The sequence below is a fragment of the Ostrea edulis genome, chromosome 6 (genome assembly GCF_947568905.1).
Source record: "Ostrea edulis chromosome 6, xbOstEdul1.1, whole genome shotgun sequence".
NCBI lineage: Eukaryota > Metazoa > Mollusca > Bivalvia > Ostreida > Ostreidae > Ostrea > Ostrea edulis.
Genome location: NC_079169.1, coordinates 83275801 through 83291752, shown reverse-complemented (window position 1 = coordinate 83291752; position 15952 = coordinate 83275801). Strand labels below are relative to the sequence as shown.

The 15952-nt window shown below is 34.4% G+C and overlaps 2 protein-coding genes across 2 annotated transcripts in view; both read left to right on the top strand.

Moving 5' to 3' along the window:
* LOC125646994 (CD209 antigen-like protein C) overlaps positions 1-6073 on the top strand; it is a 36480-nt gene extending 30407 nt beyond the window's left edge. Inside the window, exons 6-8 of the mRNA XM_056141017.1 lie at positions 4966-5047; positions 5250-5484; positions 5998-6073. Of these exons, the coding sequence (XP_055996992.1) occupies positions 4966-5047; positions 5250-5479 (312 nt within the window). The 3' untranslated portion in view covers positions 5480-5484; positions 5998-6073. The remainder of the gene's footprint in view (positions 1-4965; positions 5048-5249; positions 5485-5997) is intronic.
* A 7047-nt stretch (positions 6074-13120) lies between these two features.
* Positions 13121-15692, top strand: LOC125647582 (perlucin-like protein). Its single transcript, XM_048874309.2, has 5 exons — positions 13121-13308; positions 13474-13549; positions 13962-14062; positions 14872-14953; positions 15165-15692. Exons 1-5 carry the CDS (start codon positions 13144-13146, stop codon positions 15395-15397), a joined length of 657 nt encoding a protein of 218 aa, XP_048730266.2. The 5' UTR covers positions 13121-13143; the 3' UTR covers positions 15398-15692.
* The last annotated feature ends 260 nt before the right edge of the window (positions 15693-15952 follow it).

Below are 15952 nucleotides of genomic sequence, written 5' to 3'. Positions count from 1 at the left end.
TCAAGTGATTCCAACAATACAAATTTACACAATTCGGTAACATTTTGCTTAGAGCATTTGATACATCCTTTTCCCTATCAGTGACAATTGCAATTTTGTTTGTGGTAATTTTGGGGATTTTTTCAGCTATATAATCAAATAAACGCTCGTGACATTTTTTATACTTACGCTCGTGAACCAAAAAAGCTAACGGTATACTTGGTTTGCTCTCAAAAAGTGCATGTTTGAAAATCAGGGGAGTAACATAGAAATCACCAAGATTAAAAGTAGTATCATAGCCCATGCAAATTGAAAAACTTGAATCATCTATGTCTAACAACTGATTGAAAATTTGAAACATTTCTGGTAAACCTAAAATAACTACCAAATCAGGAAAAACCTTAATTTCGTGAACGAATCCATATAAATGATAGCCTAGCAAAATTAAGTTATAGATTTCGTCTTTGCTTTATTTCTTTGCATTATTAACACTTGTGATGTTCTTGACCTGTTTTACATCGCGAGCGTTCATGACACCGATATATTCACCGCTGGGGACTCTTTTTGCTGCATTTGATTTATCGAAAATTTGAGATGGCGACAATCCATTTTCAGAGTCATCTTTAATTTGTTGAATAATAGATGGACACGTTCTCACGAATTCATTTTCTTTTTTGCTGTTACCATGCGGTAGTGATCTGTACGAAGTTTCGTCGCCGAAATACCGTATTAACACTAGATTTTGGTTCGATTCCAGGAAGTAAGCACTACGCGTAAAATTTGTTGACCCGATTGCTTTTTTTTTTTTTTGACGAATCCTTTCGCGTTGTTTTGATCTTGAAATATTTTCGCTGAAGTTGATTACCCCCCCCCCCCCCCCCTCTAATTTGACTGTTGAACTTCCGTTGTTGATCGCTTCTAACGTTCAATGTATCATTATTGAAGCATCATTTTGATTAAAAAGTGTAATATATATCATTGTTTTAAAAAACCGCCATTGTATACAGCGAATTTAATTCATTAAAAAGAATTCAAAGGGAAAAGTGGGTTTCTCCCATCTAGAGAACTATGGTGCGCCGTTCGTGTACAAATTAGTTAAAACAAAGGATAATTTTGTTGACTATACATGTAGATACATGTATAGATGTGTTTCTATTGGGCTACTACATCGATAATTGTTTCTGATCAGTTCTGGAGAATGAAATTATTTTATCAAAATTTTATTTAATTATCCCTTCAGAGTCTAATTGTCAAAAAGTTTTAATCATGTTAAAATTTGTTTATACGGTATTGAAAATGCACATTTTAAAAATATCCTGATTAGAATTTCAGCATATATTTCATAAACAGTCATTTATGCACAAACAAATTCATATATAACATTTTGCATAAGAAATTCTTTTAGAGTAACAATTTGTTGGGCAAGGCATTAAAACATAATCCCTGGCTGGACAAAAATTGGAGTTATTTGAAGTTGGTGTATTAGCAGTCTGGCGGTAAACCTAATAGTATATTCTGTTCTATTGTTAAGAATTTACGGTATTGATAGAAATTGATCCAATGTTTGATTTTTAGCTACATTCATTTGGTAACCACAGTGAGAGGAATGAGTCGTACTATCATCATATGAGGAACCATACTGGGAAGTGCAGATTTCTTCCTCATGGCCACATGGAAGTTGACCGTTAAAACTGGTTTCTGGATAATAACTGAAGTTCTTTGCATTCTATTCAAACCAAAGGACATGTGGATACATACAAAGAAGGAAGATGCCTATCAATTTGGGGGTCAGGAGGTCAAAGATCAAGGTCACAGTGCATGGAAATTAGAAAATGCGGATGCGGGGCATATGTTTTACACATTCTTTAGTTATCAACGAAGTAGTATTGTATATATGCATATATTATTTATGTTTTCTGATTATTTATCATATAATGAAAGAAATATATAGAATTTGTAAATATGAATTGAAAAATACAGATTTTATAACAAATCGTATATTGTTATTGTTTAGAATGTATGTCAGTGTAAGAAGGGGGATGGGGACACAAAATGGTTCAAATCTTTGTTTCAATGTACACTACCCCACACATTTTTTTCATTTAAAGTAAGCAAAAATATGATTCAAATCTACATTAGTAATATCAGAAAAGGTTTGATACAGATATTCTCCCTAGGTTGAATTTTTTATGAAATAGGTCTTCAAATCTTTATGAAATAGGTCTTCAAATTTGTATGATATTTTATCCAATTATGTTATTTTATACTTGATTTTTTGTAGAATTGGTGATATCTTTTATGTAAAAGTTATTGAAATAATCAATTTTGCTTAATTTTCATAAAATAAAATAAAGTCAAGATTATTCTGTCCTTAATATTTGTTTTATAGTGTGTTTCTTGTGAAAATTGGTGATTTTCATGAAAAATTAAGTTTCAGCAAAGGGACAACTTTGAGGGGCTGTAATTCTTTAAAGTCCACACTAACATACTCTTTTTTATGTTTTAAATGTCTTTTAGATAAAAATGTATCAGTTAAAATGGTTTATCAAAAAAGTTTGATGCTTCAAATTCAAAACAATTCAAACCAGGAGAGAACATCCTTAACTACTGGCTGTTTAGAAGCCTTGAAGCTGCCAGATATTGACCGGTATGATATACTCTCTTATACTGATTTCCCTGCCCAACTGAATATTGTATAGATAGGAAATGCAAGATATACATACTCTGACTGTCAATGCAGGTCTCTATATCGAATAAATCAAAAAAATTCTACGTAGATTGAATGTTTGCAGGTTTATCACGGAAACATCAGCTTTACGCCACAAAGGGGTAGTTTTTACACCAATAACAGTGAAGATTATATCCTAAGTCTACCGTGACTCCATTTTTAAATTATATTTTAAAGATCCGTAACTCGTACGTCATTTGCCAGGCGTTTGGTGAAGGAAAAATCACCATCTGTTGTAAACGTTTTAAGTATGACGTGATGCAAGGATCGAGAATCGAACTCAGGTCCCCCGAATGCAAACAAAATATATTGTATAATCTAAATTGGAATTTTTAAAAGAGTTTTTACATGCACATAAACCAATAAACCAAAATTGGTAGTGCATATTTGAACAATTATTTGTGACAACAAAACAAAACAAAACAACAAAAACAGCGAAACAGAAAATATCACTTTCCTTTACTTTCCTTCTGTAATTTTAGACACATGCAAACACACAATTAAAACACAATCAATATCACCTGTTCACGTGGTCATGCAATTCCGCTATATAATAACCAATACCAAACATATAAAAGACTTCAAATTTATTCAGTCATCAGAGTGTTTAACAAATATCTTGCCTACCAGAAATTCATAGGTATATTCAAAGATGATTCTTTCTCTGTTTTTCCTTTACGTTGCAGCCATTGTCCTTCAAACGGACGCTAAATCACTGCTGGGAAAATCTGTTGATTTTGCTGTCTTCCAGAAGAAACTTCACAGTGTTCATGCCGGGTTTCAAAACTCCGCCAAAGCAAATGGTTATTCACTGACGGTAATATTCAACGTTATTTCATTTTGTTTATTATTTAGTCTTAAATGATATTCAATTGCAAAAACTGTTCTAAATTTTATTTTTATGATGACACAATTTTGGTTTTTAGCGGTAAATATCAAATTTGTTTTCCTTATCATGTTTATTATCTTAAAGGAAACACATTTTGAAACAAAGGTGAAAACCATTTGCACACAGTCAGGATGTTCGTCATCTTCAGAAGGTAAAATGTGAAGAAAAATAGTATTCTTGTAACAAAATAATACATATGCATATTCTACTGAACAATCTTGTTCTATGTCAATCTTACACAAAATATACATTACTTAAATTGTATGCAATAACCTAAAATGAAACAATAAAGAGAAACTATCAAATTTGGAGAAATATTGACCGGTCGACAGGGGATGCTTACTCCTCCTAGGCACCTGATCCCACCTCTGGTGTGTCCAGAGGTCCGTGTTTGACCAACTCTCTATTTTGTATTGCTTATAGGAGTTATGAGATTGATCACTGTTCGTTATCTTCACCTTGCATGCTGTACAAGTGAATGTGATTTACAATAATTCCAATGTTATTTATTAAAATTGTTTTGATGGACAAAAATAAAGCTGAACAAGAGTTTATACATCAATAAATCCGAAAACGCGATGTATTCATACATGCCTGAAAACAAATAACATAGTGCAGGGAAATTATTCAAATTTTTTGCAATCGTTAATAAAGTGAATGAATTGGAATTATAAAATCAAACATTCTTTTAGACGAATTTATCGATGTGTAAACTCCGCACATTTTACTCACAAACTTAACATAAAAGTGCTTCGCACTTTTATTCAGTTTGTGAGTAAAATGTCCGGAGTTTACACATCGATAAATTCTTCAAAAAGAATGTTTAATCCTATAATAATATTCTACAGAAAATGACAAGGATTGCCCCAAGGGTTGGAAAAAATTATCAGGAAACTGTTATATGCTTCTGTCGGACAAAAGGACCTGGGATTCAGCAAAGGTAAAATCTAATTATATAAGCCTTTTCAATGATTGATCTATCCGGGTCTTTTTTAAAAACTGATACGAATTGTTGTGAAGCTCAAAAAAAAACAACACAATATAATATATCATAATGTTGTAAAATAAAGAAATGCCTAAAACTCACCAGGAGTTATATATTTTAGCCCTAATATCTAAACAGTTTTCAAGCATTCTTTTAAAACAGTGGCTGTTCATCTTGTCAGTCGAGACAGGTTTCCTCAGTCAGAAAATGTTTGGAATGTATTCATATCCAAGTATTCGCGTTTATATCTTCCAGTAAAATGTAATCTATGTAAAAAAAAAAAAAAAAGATGTGTACAAGAAGTTTTACCATCATGTCAATATTTAGAATTTGACTATATGTAATAATGGTTTTTTTTAATAATACTTAATAATACAACACTAGAGCGCATGCAAAGCACTCGAGGCAAATTTGGCTGACATAACATCAGAAAGTGAAAGTCGTTGGCTTCGTAAGATATTTACAGGTAATGTGATACATTTTCATTCAAATATCAGAATGGAATAGATACTAGTGACATCAGGAACATTTAGTTCTAATTCTATGCCAAACAGCATTTAAAATTTCTGAGCTAATTACATGTATCTGATTATGTTGAAATTTATCATCATCAACAGCTTCAATTCATTTAATCTTAGAAAGTGTTAACATTTAGCATGATTCTATAGGTTTGAAACATTCTGCTTGGATCGATGCCACAGACAAAGCAAAGGAAGGGGAATGGAGGTGGTCCTCTTCTGGGAAAAAGTTGACGTATACTGCTTGGGGCAAAGGAGAACCCAACGATGCAGGAGGCAAAGAAGATTGTGGTCAAGTCTATGAACATGGAGGAAAACTTCTTTGGAACGATAAAGAATGCTATCATAAACTTCAAACTTTATGCAAGAAAGAAGCATAAACAAGGTGAAATAAGTTTGATAGCGCTTGCTGAATGAAATTGCTAAATTGATTAATTTTACAGATTGTCATCGATAAGAAAATTGTTGATGAACTCTTTCTGCACAGAAATTTGCAAAGACAGCCCTTCCTTAATCAATATTTCACATTGTCGATTTAATATAGGATTAAGCATGTTTTTAAAGAATTTATCGATGCGTAAACGCTGGACAATTTACTCAAAAAACTGAATAAAAGTGTGAAGTATTTGATTCTTATAATTTCAATTTGTTTACTATTAACAATTTCAAATATTTGAATAAATTCGCCGCACTACTTTATTTGTTTTCAGGCGTGTATGGAACACATGTCGTTTTCGGATTTATTGATGTGTAAATTCTCGTTCAGGTTTGGGGGGGGTTCAATCAAAACAATTATAATAAATAACATTTGAGTGATTCAACAAGAACACTTTAAACATATTCCTTGGATGATGTTGTCTTTCAATGAATAAATCATCAATGAATTTCATTTTTACAGGCCATTCAAGTCACGAGTGCTGAAGTTCAAAATTATCGTGGAATTGAATCATGAATTAAAATATTGTAACACCAAATAGTTTTATTGTCTTTTATTTGCTGTAGTAACAATAATAATGCTTTATAGATAGTAAAACCACGCCTACATATTGGGATCCCAAAACGTTTCTAGAAGAACTGTGGCGTTAGGAATTTATTGCATTGTATTTAAGTTGAAGTGTATACAATGTACTCTTGTAACTAATAGCCCTAAAGTATGCATAGCTCAATCTGCACAAATAATCCATAATGATAATTACATACATTCAAGAATTTTGTTGCATTGTTGGAGCTATGGGCTTTTAAACATCTGCTCAAATGCTGTCTGATGTGTTTCATACCGATTGTTAGGCCGCTCTTGGCACAAAGATTTTAATCACAGTTTAACTGATCAAGACATGGGGGCTCACGGCGAGTGTGACCGGTCGACAGGGGATGCTTAACTCCTCCTAAACACCTGATTCCATGTCTGGTATGGCTGGGGTTCTGTGTATTCCAAACTCTTATTTTGTATTCCTTATATGAGATTGGTTATCTTCACCTTTCATGCTAGTGACTAAATCAAGACGGGCGATTTCCTGTAAAAACAAAAAAAACAAAAAACAAAAAAAACCGTAGAATTATTGTCACTGGAATGCTTAGACCTCTAGTGATAACATGGAAGTTTTCAGTCTGACTATGATATGAGAAACGACTTCAGGTATACATGTGTACTTATATTGCTCAACTACGTCATATCTCAGCACAGTATTTTCATAGTTCAAATGCTGTCTGTTGTTTTTGTTGCAATATTCATATATGAAGAAAAAAGTATAACATTTCTTTTGTTCTCACGTAACGATATTTGCGGTTCATAAAATCCTGTCAGTTTATGTATATCTATATTCAACAGCTGTGTTTATCAAGCAATGTATCCTTTTAAATTTTGAATCCTTCGGATGGAGTTGTTATGTGTTGGACCTGCGGGAAAAATCACGACCCCATGATGCGAAAAAGTATCTGGAGTTGTAAAACGTGGCCGCCACAGAGACATTAAAGTTCCAGAAGCGGAGAACTACGGCTAAACCTGAATTACCAAAATATTGCTGAAATACCACCCACTCACCTTAAAACACATACAATCAAACAACATTCCAACAAAACTAAGCAAAATCATATCAATTCTTGTGACCTCGGATATTAGAGTTGAGAAATTTAGCGACGATTTTCGATTTACTCAGTATTGAGAAAGAACAGCTGCATGCTTGATAATTTGCAAACCAAAAATCCAATGAAAAAGTGCACAATAGAAATCCGCAGTTCTTCTTTGGGAAACCCGATGGGATTTGCAAAAATATGGGCATATTCTGTTGATATTCCTGTACATGTTTATCGTTTAAAGGAAAAGGCAAGCCTAACAACATTTTTGCTTTTATGAATAAAGTATTACTTACTGATAACGTAAATGATAGTCTTTAACAACAAAAATTCTTGGTTAACGATTGAATCAAATGTTAATCAATCATATATCTTAAATAACCCGCCGCTAAGACAGTGGCAATTGAAGTTTAATCTATGACGTCACACTGTTGGTTCCGGTTTATTTCATCAGCAGTACTGTAAACATGACAAGTCACGAAAAGTTAAGTTTCGAGCCGCATAGATTTGAGCCCATTCTTTCGCAAGAAGAAATTAAGAAAAGAAGACGTTCAGTCGTTTCGCAGACCAGGCAGACGGTACATGTTCTTCATACAAATGTCTCGAACCTCAACTTGTCATTACGCAAATAATGGATCCACAATTTACATAGTCGTTTCTTTTCAAATGACTTGGTTGGGTCAGGAATTTCGGGGGGGGGGAACCTTTTTCACATTTCCCCTTCGCATTAGTCCAATTGACTGCTTGACAGGAAGGCATCAAGCTACTTCTTTGTAAAAATCTACCACATGCACATTGTTCTCATCAAAACAGGAACAGACGGTGTGACGTCAAAATTATTGATTTTTGTTGTCTTGAATACAAAAGAGTTCCACATCTTGGCAGCCTCTATAGATGGCGGGAATTTCAATTTCTAACGTTTTTAAATTAGTACTGACGCTTATTTAGGCCGTATATCAACAGAATAGTACCCCTGGTATGACAAATCTTTATCAAATAATGAAAGGTGAAGATAATGAACAGTGATCAATCTCATAACTCCTACAAGCAATACAAAATAGATAGTTGGGCAAACACGGACCCCTGGACACACCAGAGGTGGGATCAGGTGCCTAGGAGGAGTAAGCATCCCCTGTTGACCGGTCACACCCGCCGTGAGCCCTATATCCTAATCAGGTAAACGGAGTTATCCGCAGTCAAAATCAGTATGCCAAGAACGGCGTAACTTTCGGTATGAAACACGTCAGGCAGCATTTGACCCAACGATAGGTTTTATTAACGAACTAGATCGTTATAACGACCATAGAATTTGCAAAATCCTGACTTCAATCAAGACTGCTGAAACCCCTGTACCATCAACTTGTTTGTCAGTAGCTTACCTCGATTTAAAAACTGACTATACGCAGAACAAGCTCTTGCATATCCAATCAGTTGGATATATAAACAGCATATGCAGGTGATAATGGAATATTGCTACATAAATATGGGAAGTTGACGATGGAGAAGCTGAAATCATCCCGTTTGTCATATAGTTGAGTTGTTAATATGCCGTTAATGTCTACTTTCAATAAAATATATCTAAGGTTGAAGTATGAAGCAGAAGTGGACGACTCTGTGGTGTGCTGTATTTTGAGCTCACAGGGATATATCAAATCGACATATGAATGAAAGTTATTATTGTTAATAGACAAAACGTCGTCGATATATCTAAATGTCGAATTGAAGGCCACAGCAAGAGATGTTTTCTTCTCACGTAGTTTTTGAATAAATTCTGCTTTATATGAATATAGAAACAGGTCAGCTAACAAAGGAGCACAATTCGTGCACATGGGAATTCCAACAGACTGTTGGAAGACCTGATCACCAAAGACCACGAAGATATTGTCAATTAGGAACTCTAGCATATTTTTTATTTCAACTTCAGAGTACTTGTGCGTGGAATCAGAGTGGTGTTTAACAAAGTAAGTTTTTGAATGACTGATCACTAGATATGAATATTTCCGTTTTCCATTTTTGTTGAAGAAGCAACTGTCTATGATGTCAAAAAGTCTAGTCTTTAATTTATCGTGAGGAATGGTCGTGCATAGTGTTGAAAAGTCATAGGTTTTAATGTTATTTATTGGGAAAAATTCTGCGATTTCAAGTTTACTAAAAGTTCTTTAGAATTTTTTAGAATCCACATTTGATTAACACCACTTCTGGCATATGTAGTCGCACATGAATGCATTGAACTGAAGGATCAACTCCTGAAACCCCCTTCCCCACGATTTAGGATTTATAGCTTTTATTTTGACTTTATTTTGCTTGTGAAGAATTTTCAAATATTGTGAATTCATCTGCTCTGACCACCACTCCCACTTAGCGCATCATGTTTTCATTTCCAGGCGTCTTTTGCTTTTTCAAATCACTTTTGAATTCTTGTTTTTCATTCCATCATAACTTGAACATAAATAAACATCAAATATGACTATAAAACATCCGCTCATTCTCCAACCTTATAATTTTACGATATGTACGTTTTAAAACGTGTTCTCCATAAAATTGAAGAATTTAAACATTGATTAAACATTTATGTAATGCACCTCTTACAACTCAGCATGATAAAGAATTTGGTACTATAAGCTTTAGTATACCCTGTTTGTTTTTGCATACGCGTAAATGAAAGGCGAACATAACGAACAATGATTATCTCATAAACCGTATAAGCAATAGACACATCAGATGTGGGATCAGGTGCCTGGGAGGATTAAGCATCCCTTGTCGACCGGTCACACCCGCCATAAGCCATGTGAGTGGTTAAGGCTATATATGTGAAGCGACAATCTTCCGATGTAAGGGGAGTAACTTAAAAGATGTGTACACATGATTCACCAATAAGACAGTAAAAATTGCAACGTAGACTTGAAAACTGATAAAATCACCTAACAAAAGTTATCAACATTTTTTTTCCACAAAAGAATTCTTATTGTGGAAATAATGGTAAAAATGAAAATAGGAATTATTCCCCCAAATGACCTCACAGCTGTTGTCTTCAAGATGTGCAATACGTTTTTGGACTTTGGTTTTTCATGCTAGGGGCAAAATAGGAGTAAAAGAACGTTTTTTCGACAAAAAACATGGTTCCCCTGACACCTCTTACATTTTCCACAGTAGCCAAATAATCTTTAAGAGGTAATTATTGATGTCCTTTAGATGTGTAATAAGGTTTCAGAATTTTCATTTTCACACTGGGCCCAATTGGCGTTAAAAACGACATTTTATATAGAAAACCCTACATTTTATGCAATAACCAAATCATCTTGGGAGATTATTGGTGGTGTCCTTTAAGTCACAATAATGTAATCCTATCTGATTTTTTTTATTCTGAGGATGTTGGGTGAGAGCTACAATACGCAATTTCCGTGATATCAGCTCTTCTGTGATGAAAGTGTGTTTAGTATTCTGTTGAACGTTAGGGTGGGTAACAAGATGTATACACATATTACAGATTGGCTATGTAAATGAGAATAAAAGATATGTCAAGAATAATATGTTTGAACAAGGCAATTAAATTGAATGGGTATTATTATTTATTTCTTCTGCACGAGGGATACTTTTATCAAAGAAAGATGGTAATTATTTATTGTTGTTTGAGTTATTTTATCATTAAATACTAATAAACTTACTAAAAGTGTGTGTCCGTGCAGTTCGTGTGGTTGCTTGACGTCTGGTATTCATCCTTTAGGCAATATATGTAAGCATCGACAAGCATTTGTACCCTCCGCGTGTGAAAGAAAATATGTTTTACATCTCATTACATAACCATTGGACAACTCGGAAATTCCATATTCCATAGGATCTTCGTAATGGTGCAAAATATTTTATGAATACATTATAATAGGGTCAGTGTAAACGGGATGATTTCAGTTTCTCCATCGCCAACTTCCCATATTCATGTAGCAATATTTCATTATCATCTGGATGTGGTGTGCATATATCTCAACTGATTCAATATACATGTACAAGAGCTTGTTCTGCGTATGGTCAGTTCTTAAATCGAGCCAGGCTACTGACAAACAAGTTGATGGTGCAGGGCTTTCAACAGTTTCGTTTAAAGTCAGCATTTTGCAAATTCTATGGTCGTTATATCGATTTAGTTTGCCAATACAACCTATCATTGGGTCAAATGTAGTTCTCACAGCAATAACAGTGAGGTTTCTATCCAAAGTCTACCGTGACTCCTTTTTACTGATTATATTTTAAAGATCCGTAACTCGTACGTCATTTGCCAGGTGTTTGGTGAAGGAAACGTTACTATCTGTTGTAAACGTTTTAAGTTTGACGTGATTCAAGGATCAAGAATCGAACTCAGGTCCCCCGAATGCAAACATAAAATGTAATGTATAATGTAAATGAAATATTTCGGAGGTTTTTTTTTTTTTACATGCACATTGTTACGAAATTCTGTTCTTCACCTCATATATCACTCGCAGCTCACATGATTATTGTCATCAGTTTATTACATGATATATTCTGTCCAGCATTATATCGTGTTAATCAATTGGTATGAAACGCTAGCTTATATTCATAATACACGCTGATTACATGTGTGCCACATTGTATATGTTTACAATGTTTAGAATCGGGTTCCGTATTGATTCGGCCCGATCCTGAGCTCAAGAGCTCATGGTCCGTCATTTATCACGTTTCATCTTTGAATATTCACATGTCTATATTTTTATCGAAGTATTACTTGTACTTGTCGTTTTATAAATGTTACACTGCCATTTTACTCCAACATTAGCTATCTTGTCCGCGTGCATTTTCCCCGGTTGTTTATACCGAAAGTGTCGCAAGGCATATTTGGGTCAACGATTGGTTGACTGAGGTTACCAAGGGGTACCTAAATGGTATCAATACAAGCCGATTCTAGTCGTCTGGACCACAAACCCCCACAAGCAACCGAGATCGGACACTGACCTTTAGAAGCAATTTGTATATATATCTCCCATAACATAAAGGCAGAGTAGATGTGTAATTATATTTAATTAGTCATGATATTATTGAGTTGCAGACGAACCCCTGTGGGAGACCCATAATATAGTGGGAGGCCCATTCATGGGAAACCCAATGGGAATATCTATGGGAGTTAAGATTTCATTATAAGTACATTAGGATATTTAGGGATGTTATAATTGGAAATTAATATATATTTAGTCAAAGTACAAGTAGCTGGCGGGTTGAGAATTTTATAGCACAACATATTGTTGGGCATTACGGGAGTGAGTGACATTTCAGTGAATTGTGTGATTTTTAGGATAATACCCTTTTCTACCGTATTGTGCATAGTGTAAATGCAAGGTGAAGATAACGAACAGTGATCAATCTCATAACTCCTACAAGCAATACAAAATAGATAGTTAGGCAAACACGGACCCCTGGACACACCAGAGGTGGGATCAGGTGCCTAGGAGGAGTAAGCATCCCCTGTTGACCGGTCACACCCGCCGTGAGCCCCATATCCTGATCAGGTAAACGGAGTTATCCGCAGTCAAAATCAGTGTGCCAAGAACGGCTTAACAATCGGAATTTCGTTCATTGAACTTTTTATCCTGACTTTATTATTCTTTTATGAAATATGGTTGACATACGAGAGTGGGAAGCCCACATGTTTGCCCGCTCTCTCTCAAGGGAGTGAAACGCAACAACATAAACCAATAAATCAAAATTGGTAGCCCATATTTGAACAACTATTTGTGACACACACAAAACCCAACAAAAACAGCGAAACAGAAAACATCACTTTCCTTCTGTAATTTTAGACACATGCAAACACACAATTAAAACACAATCAATATCATCTGTTCACATGGTCATGCAATTCCGCTATGTAATAGCCAATAACAACCCTATAAAAGTCGTCAAATTTAATCAGGCATTAGAGTGTTTAACAAATAGCTTGTCCTCCATAAATTTGTAGCTAAATTCAAAGATGATATCATCTCTGTTTTGCCTTTACATTGCAGCGATTGTTCTTCAAACGGTCGCTAAATCACTTCCAGGAAAGTCTGTGGATTTGTCTATCTTCCAGAAAAACCTTCACGGTGTTCATGCTGCGTTTCAAAATTCCGCCAAAACAAATGGTTACTTGTTGACGGTAATTTTCAACGTTATTTTATTTTGTTTCTTTTTTTTAGTTTCAAATGATACTCAATTGCAAAAACTTATCTGACAATTTTATTTTTCATGACGATACCGTTATGGCTGTTGGCGGTATTAGATCATCAAATCTATTTTCCTTTTCATGTTTATAATCTTAAAGGAAACGCATTTTGAAACAAAAGTTAAAACCATCTGTACACAGACAGGATGTTCGTCATCTGCAAAAGAAAAAAATGGTAATATATGAATTTGAGAATATTCAAAATAAATAAGAATATATGATAACGAGTTGTACATACACTGACCCCTGGACCTCCATATATATATATATATATATATATATATATATATATATATATATATATACTGTGGAATCATCATTGTACTTGGTCTATTGATGTTCGCGGATTTCGTGGGTCACTCTTACCCACGAATATACGTGTCCTCGAACATTTTTTAAACATAGTAGTGTTATTTCTCCTAGTGACATCGTATCGCCTATCCACGAAATTACGTCCCCACGAACCAGCAAAACTTTGTTTAACATTGCCCCCCCCCCCCCCCCGAATAAAATGATTCCACAGTATATATATATATATGACATTTATCACTAAAAGACTCAGATTAAACTTGAATGTCATTTTTAAGACCATACAGAGAATGACAGGGAATGTCCGAAGGACTGGAAAACATTCTCAGGAAACTGTTATATGCTGCTGTCTGACAAAAGGACCTGGGATTCAGCAAAGGTAAAAACTAATTATGTAAACTATGACAATGATTAATGGTTAATTTATTCAAATTTTCCCCTCAAAATTGATAAGATATGTTGTGAAGGTGAAAATGTTAAATCATTTAATATATAATGTTGTATAAAGAAATGTATCAAAGTGAACAGCAACTGTATAATTTACGTCTAATATCTAGATGGCCTTTAAAACATTCTTGTTAATAAATACAAAGTCTGTTAAGTTTGTTAATTAAAAGATGTTCCCTCTGTCAGAAAATGTTTGTAATGTATTCGTAGATACTAACGGCGAACTAACAACTCAACCTTCTGACAAACGGGGTTATTTCAGCTTCTCCATCGTCGATATCCAATATTTATGAAGCAATACAGTATTTCATTATCACAAACTGATGTTACAGGGGTTTCGTTTAAAGTCAGCATTTTGCAAATTCTGTGGTCGATATAACAATCTAGTTTGCCAATACAACCTGTCAGTGGGTTAAAGTTTGTTTGACATGTTTCATACCAATTGTTAGGTCATTCTTTGCACATTGAGTTTGACTACTGATTACCTAAACGAGATATAGCGATCACGGCGCGTGTGAACGGTCGACAGGAGATGCTTACTCCTCCTAAGCACCTGATCACACCTCTGATATATACAGGGGTCTGAATTTACCAAACTCTATTTTGTATTTCTAAAGGAGTTAGGCGATTCATCTGTTCGTTATTTTTACCTTTTCATATATCCAAGTATTCCTGTTTACATTTTCCAGTAACATCAGTTATTACTTATATGTTTACTCTATATTCTTCTTCCAACACCAGAGCAAATGCAAAACACTCAAGGCAAATTTGATTGACATAACATCAGAAAGTGAAAATCGATGGCTTTATAAGACATTTACAGGTATTTTCATATATTTTTATTCAAGTATCGGAATATAATAGACAGTAGAATATCATGATGCTGGTGACATCATGAACATTTATTTCTAATTGTATGCCCAACAGCATTTCAGATTTCTGAACTAATTATCTGATTATGTTAAAATGTATCACCATTAACAGCTTCAATCTATTTCATCTTATAAGTATTAACATTTGGTATGATTATCTAGATTGGAAACATTTTCTTTGGATGGGTGCTACAGACAGACCAAAGGAGGGGGAGTGGAGGTGGTCCTCCTCTGGCAAGTTGTTGACGTATAATGCTTGGGCTAAAGGAGCACCCAACGATCCAAGTGGCAAAGAAGACTGTGGTTATATATTTAAAAGTGGAGGAAAACTCATTTGGAGCGATGCAACATGCGATGGTGGCCACGCTCCAACTATCTGCAAGAAAAAAGCATAGACAAGGTGGAAAAAGATTGATAACGCTTGCTGAATTAAATTGCTACATTGATTATTAATTTCACAGATTATCAGCAAGTTGTTAATGAACTCTTTCTGACCAGCACAGAAAGCACTTCTATAGTCAATATAAATTCCCATAGACAATTTAATCAACACGAACAGTTTAAACATAGTGTTCCTTGGATGGTGTTGTCTTTCAACGAGTGCAGTATTAACAAATTACATAATTTTTACACAGCATTCAGTCATGAGTGCCGAAGGTCAAAATTGTAGTCGAACTGAAATATATATTAAAGATTGAAAAATCAAATAGTTGTATTGTCTTTTATTCACTGTAATAACAGCAATAATGTTTTAGACTTAGTAAAACCACGCTTACATAGTGGGATCCCATATTCTGAATTGAAGAAATGTAGCATTTCTTTCAATTTAAGTTGAAATGTAAGGTGAAGATAACAAACAGTGAGCGATCAATCTCATAACTCCTATAAGAAATATAAAATGAAGAGTTGGGCAAACACGGACACATGGGCATACCAAATGTAGGATCATG

Bases quoted from the DNA above. Each gene is read 5' to 3' on its own strand.
- LOC125647582 (XM_048874309.2), top strand. From the start codon at position 13,144: ATGATATCATCTCTGTTTTGCCTTTACATTGCAGCGATTGTTCTTCAA. The intron at 13,309-13,473 runs GTAATTTTCAAC...ATAATCTTAAAG, and splicing joins CAAATGGTTACTTGTTGACG to GAAACGCATTTTGAAACAAA. The intron at 13,550-13,961 runs GTAATATATGAA...GTCATTTTTAAG, and splicing joins ATCTGCAAAAGAAAAAAATG to ACCATACAGAGAATGACAGG.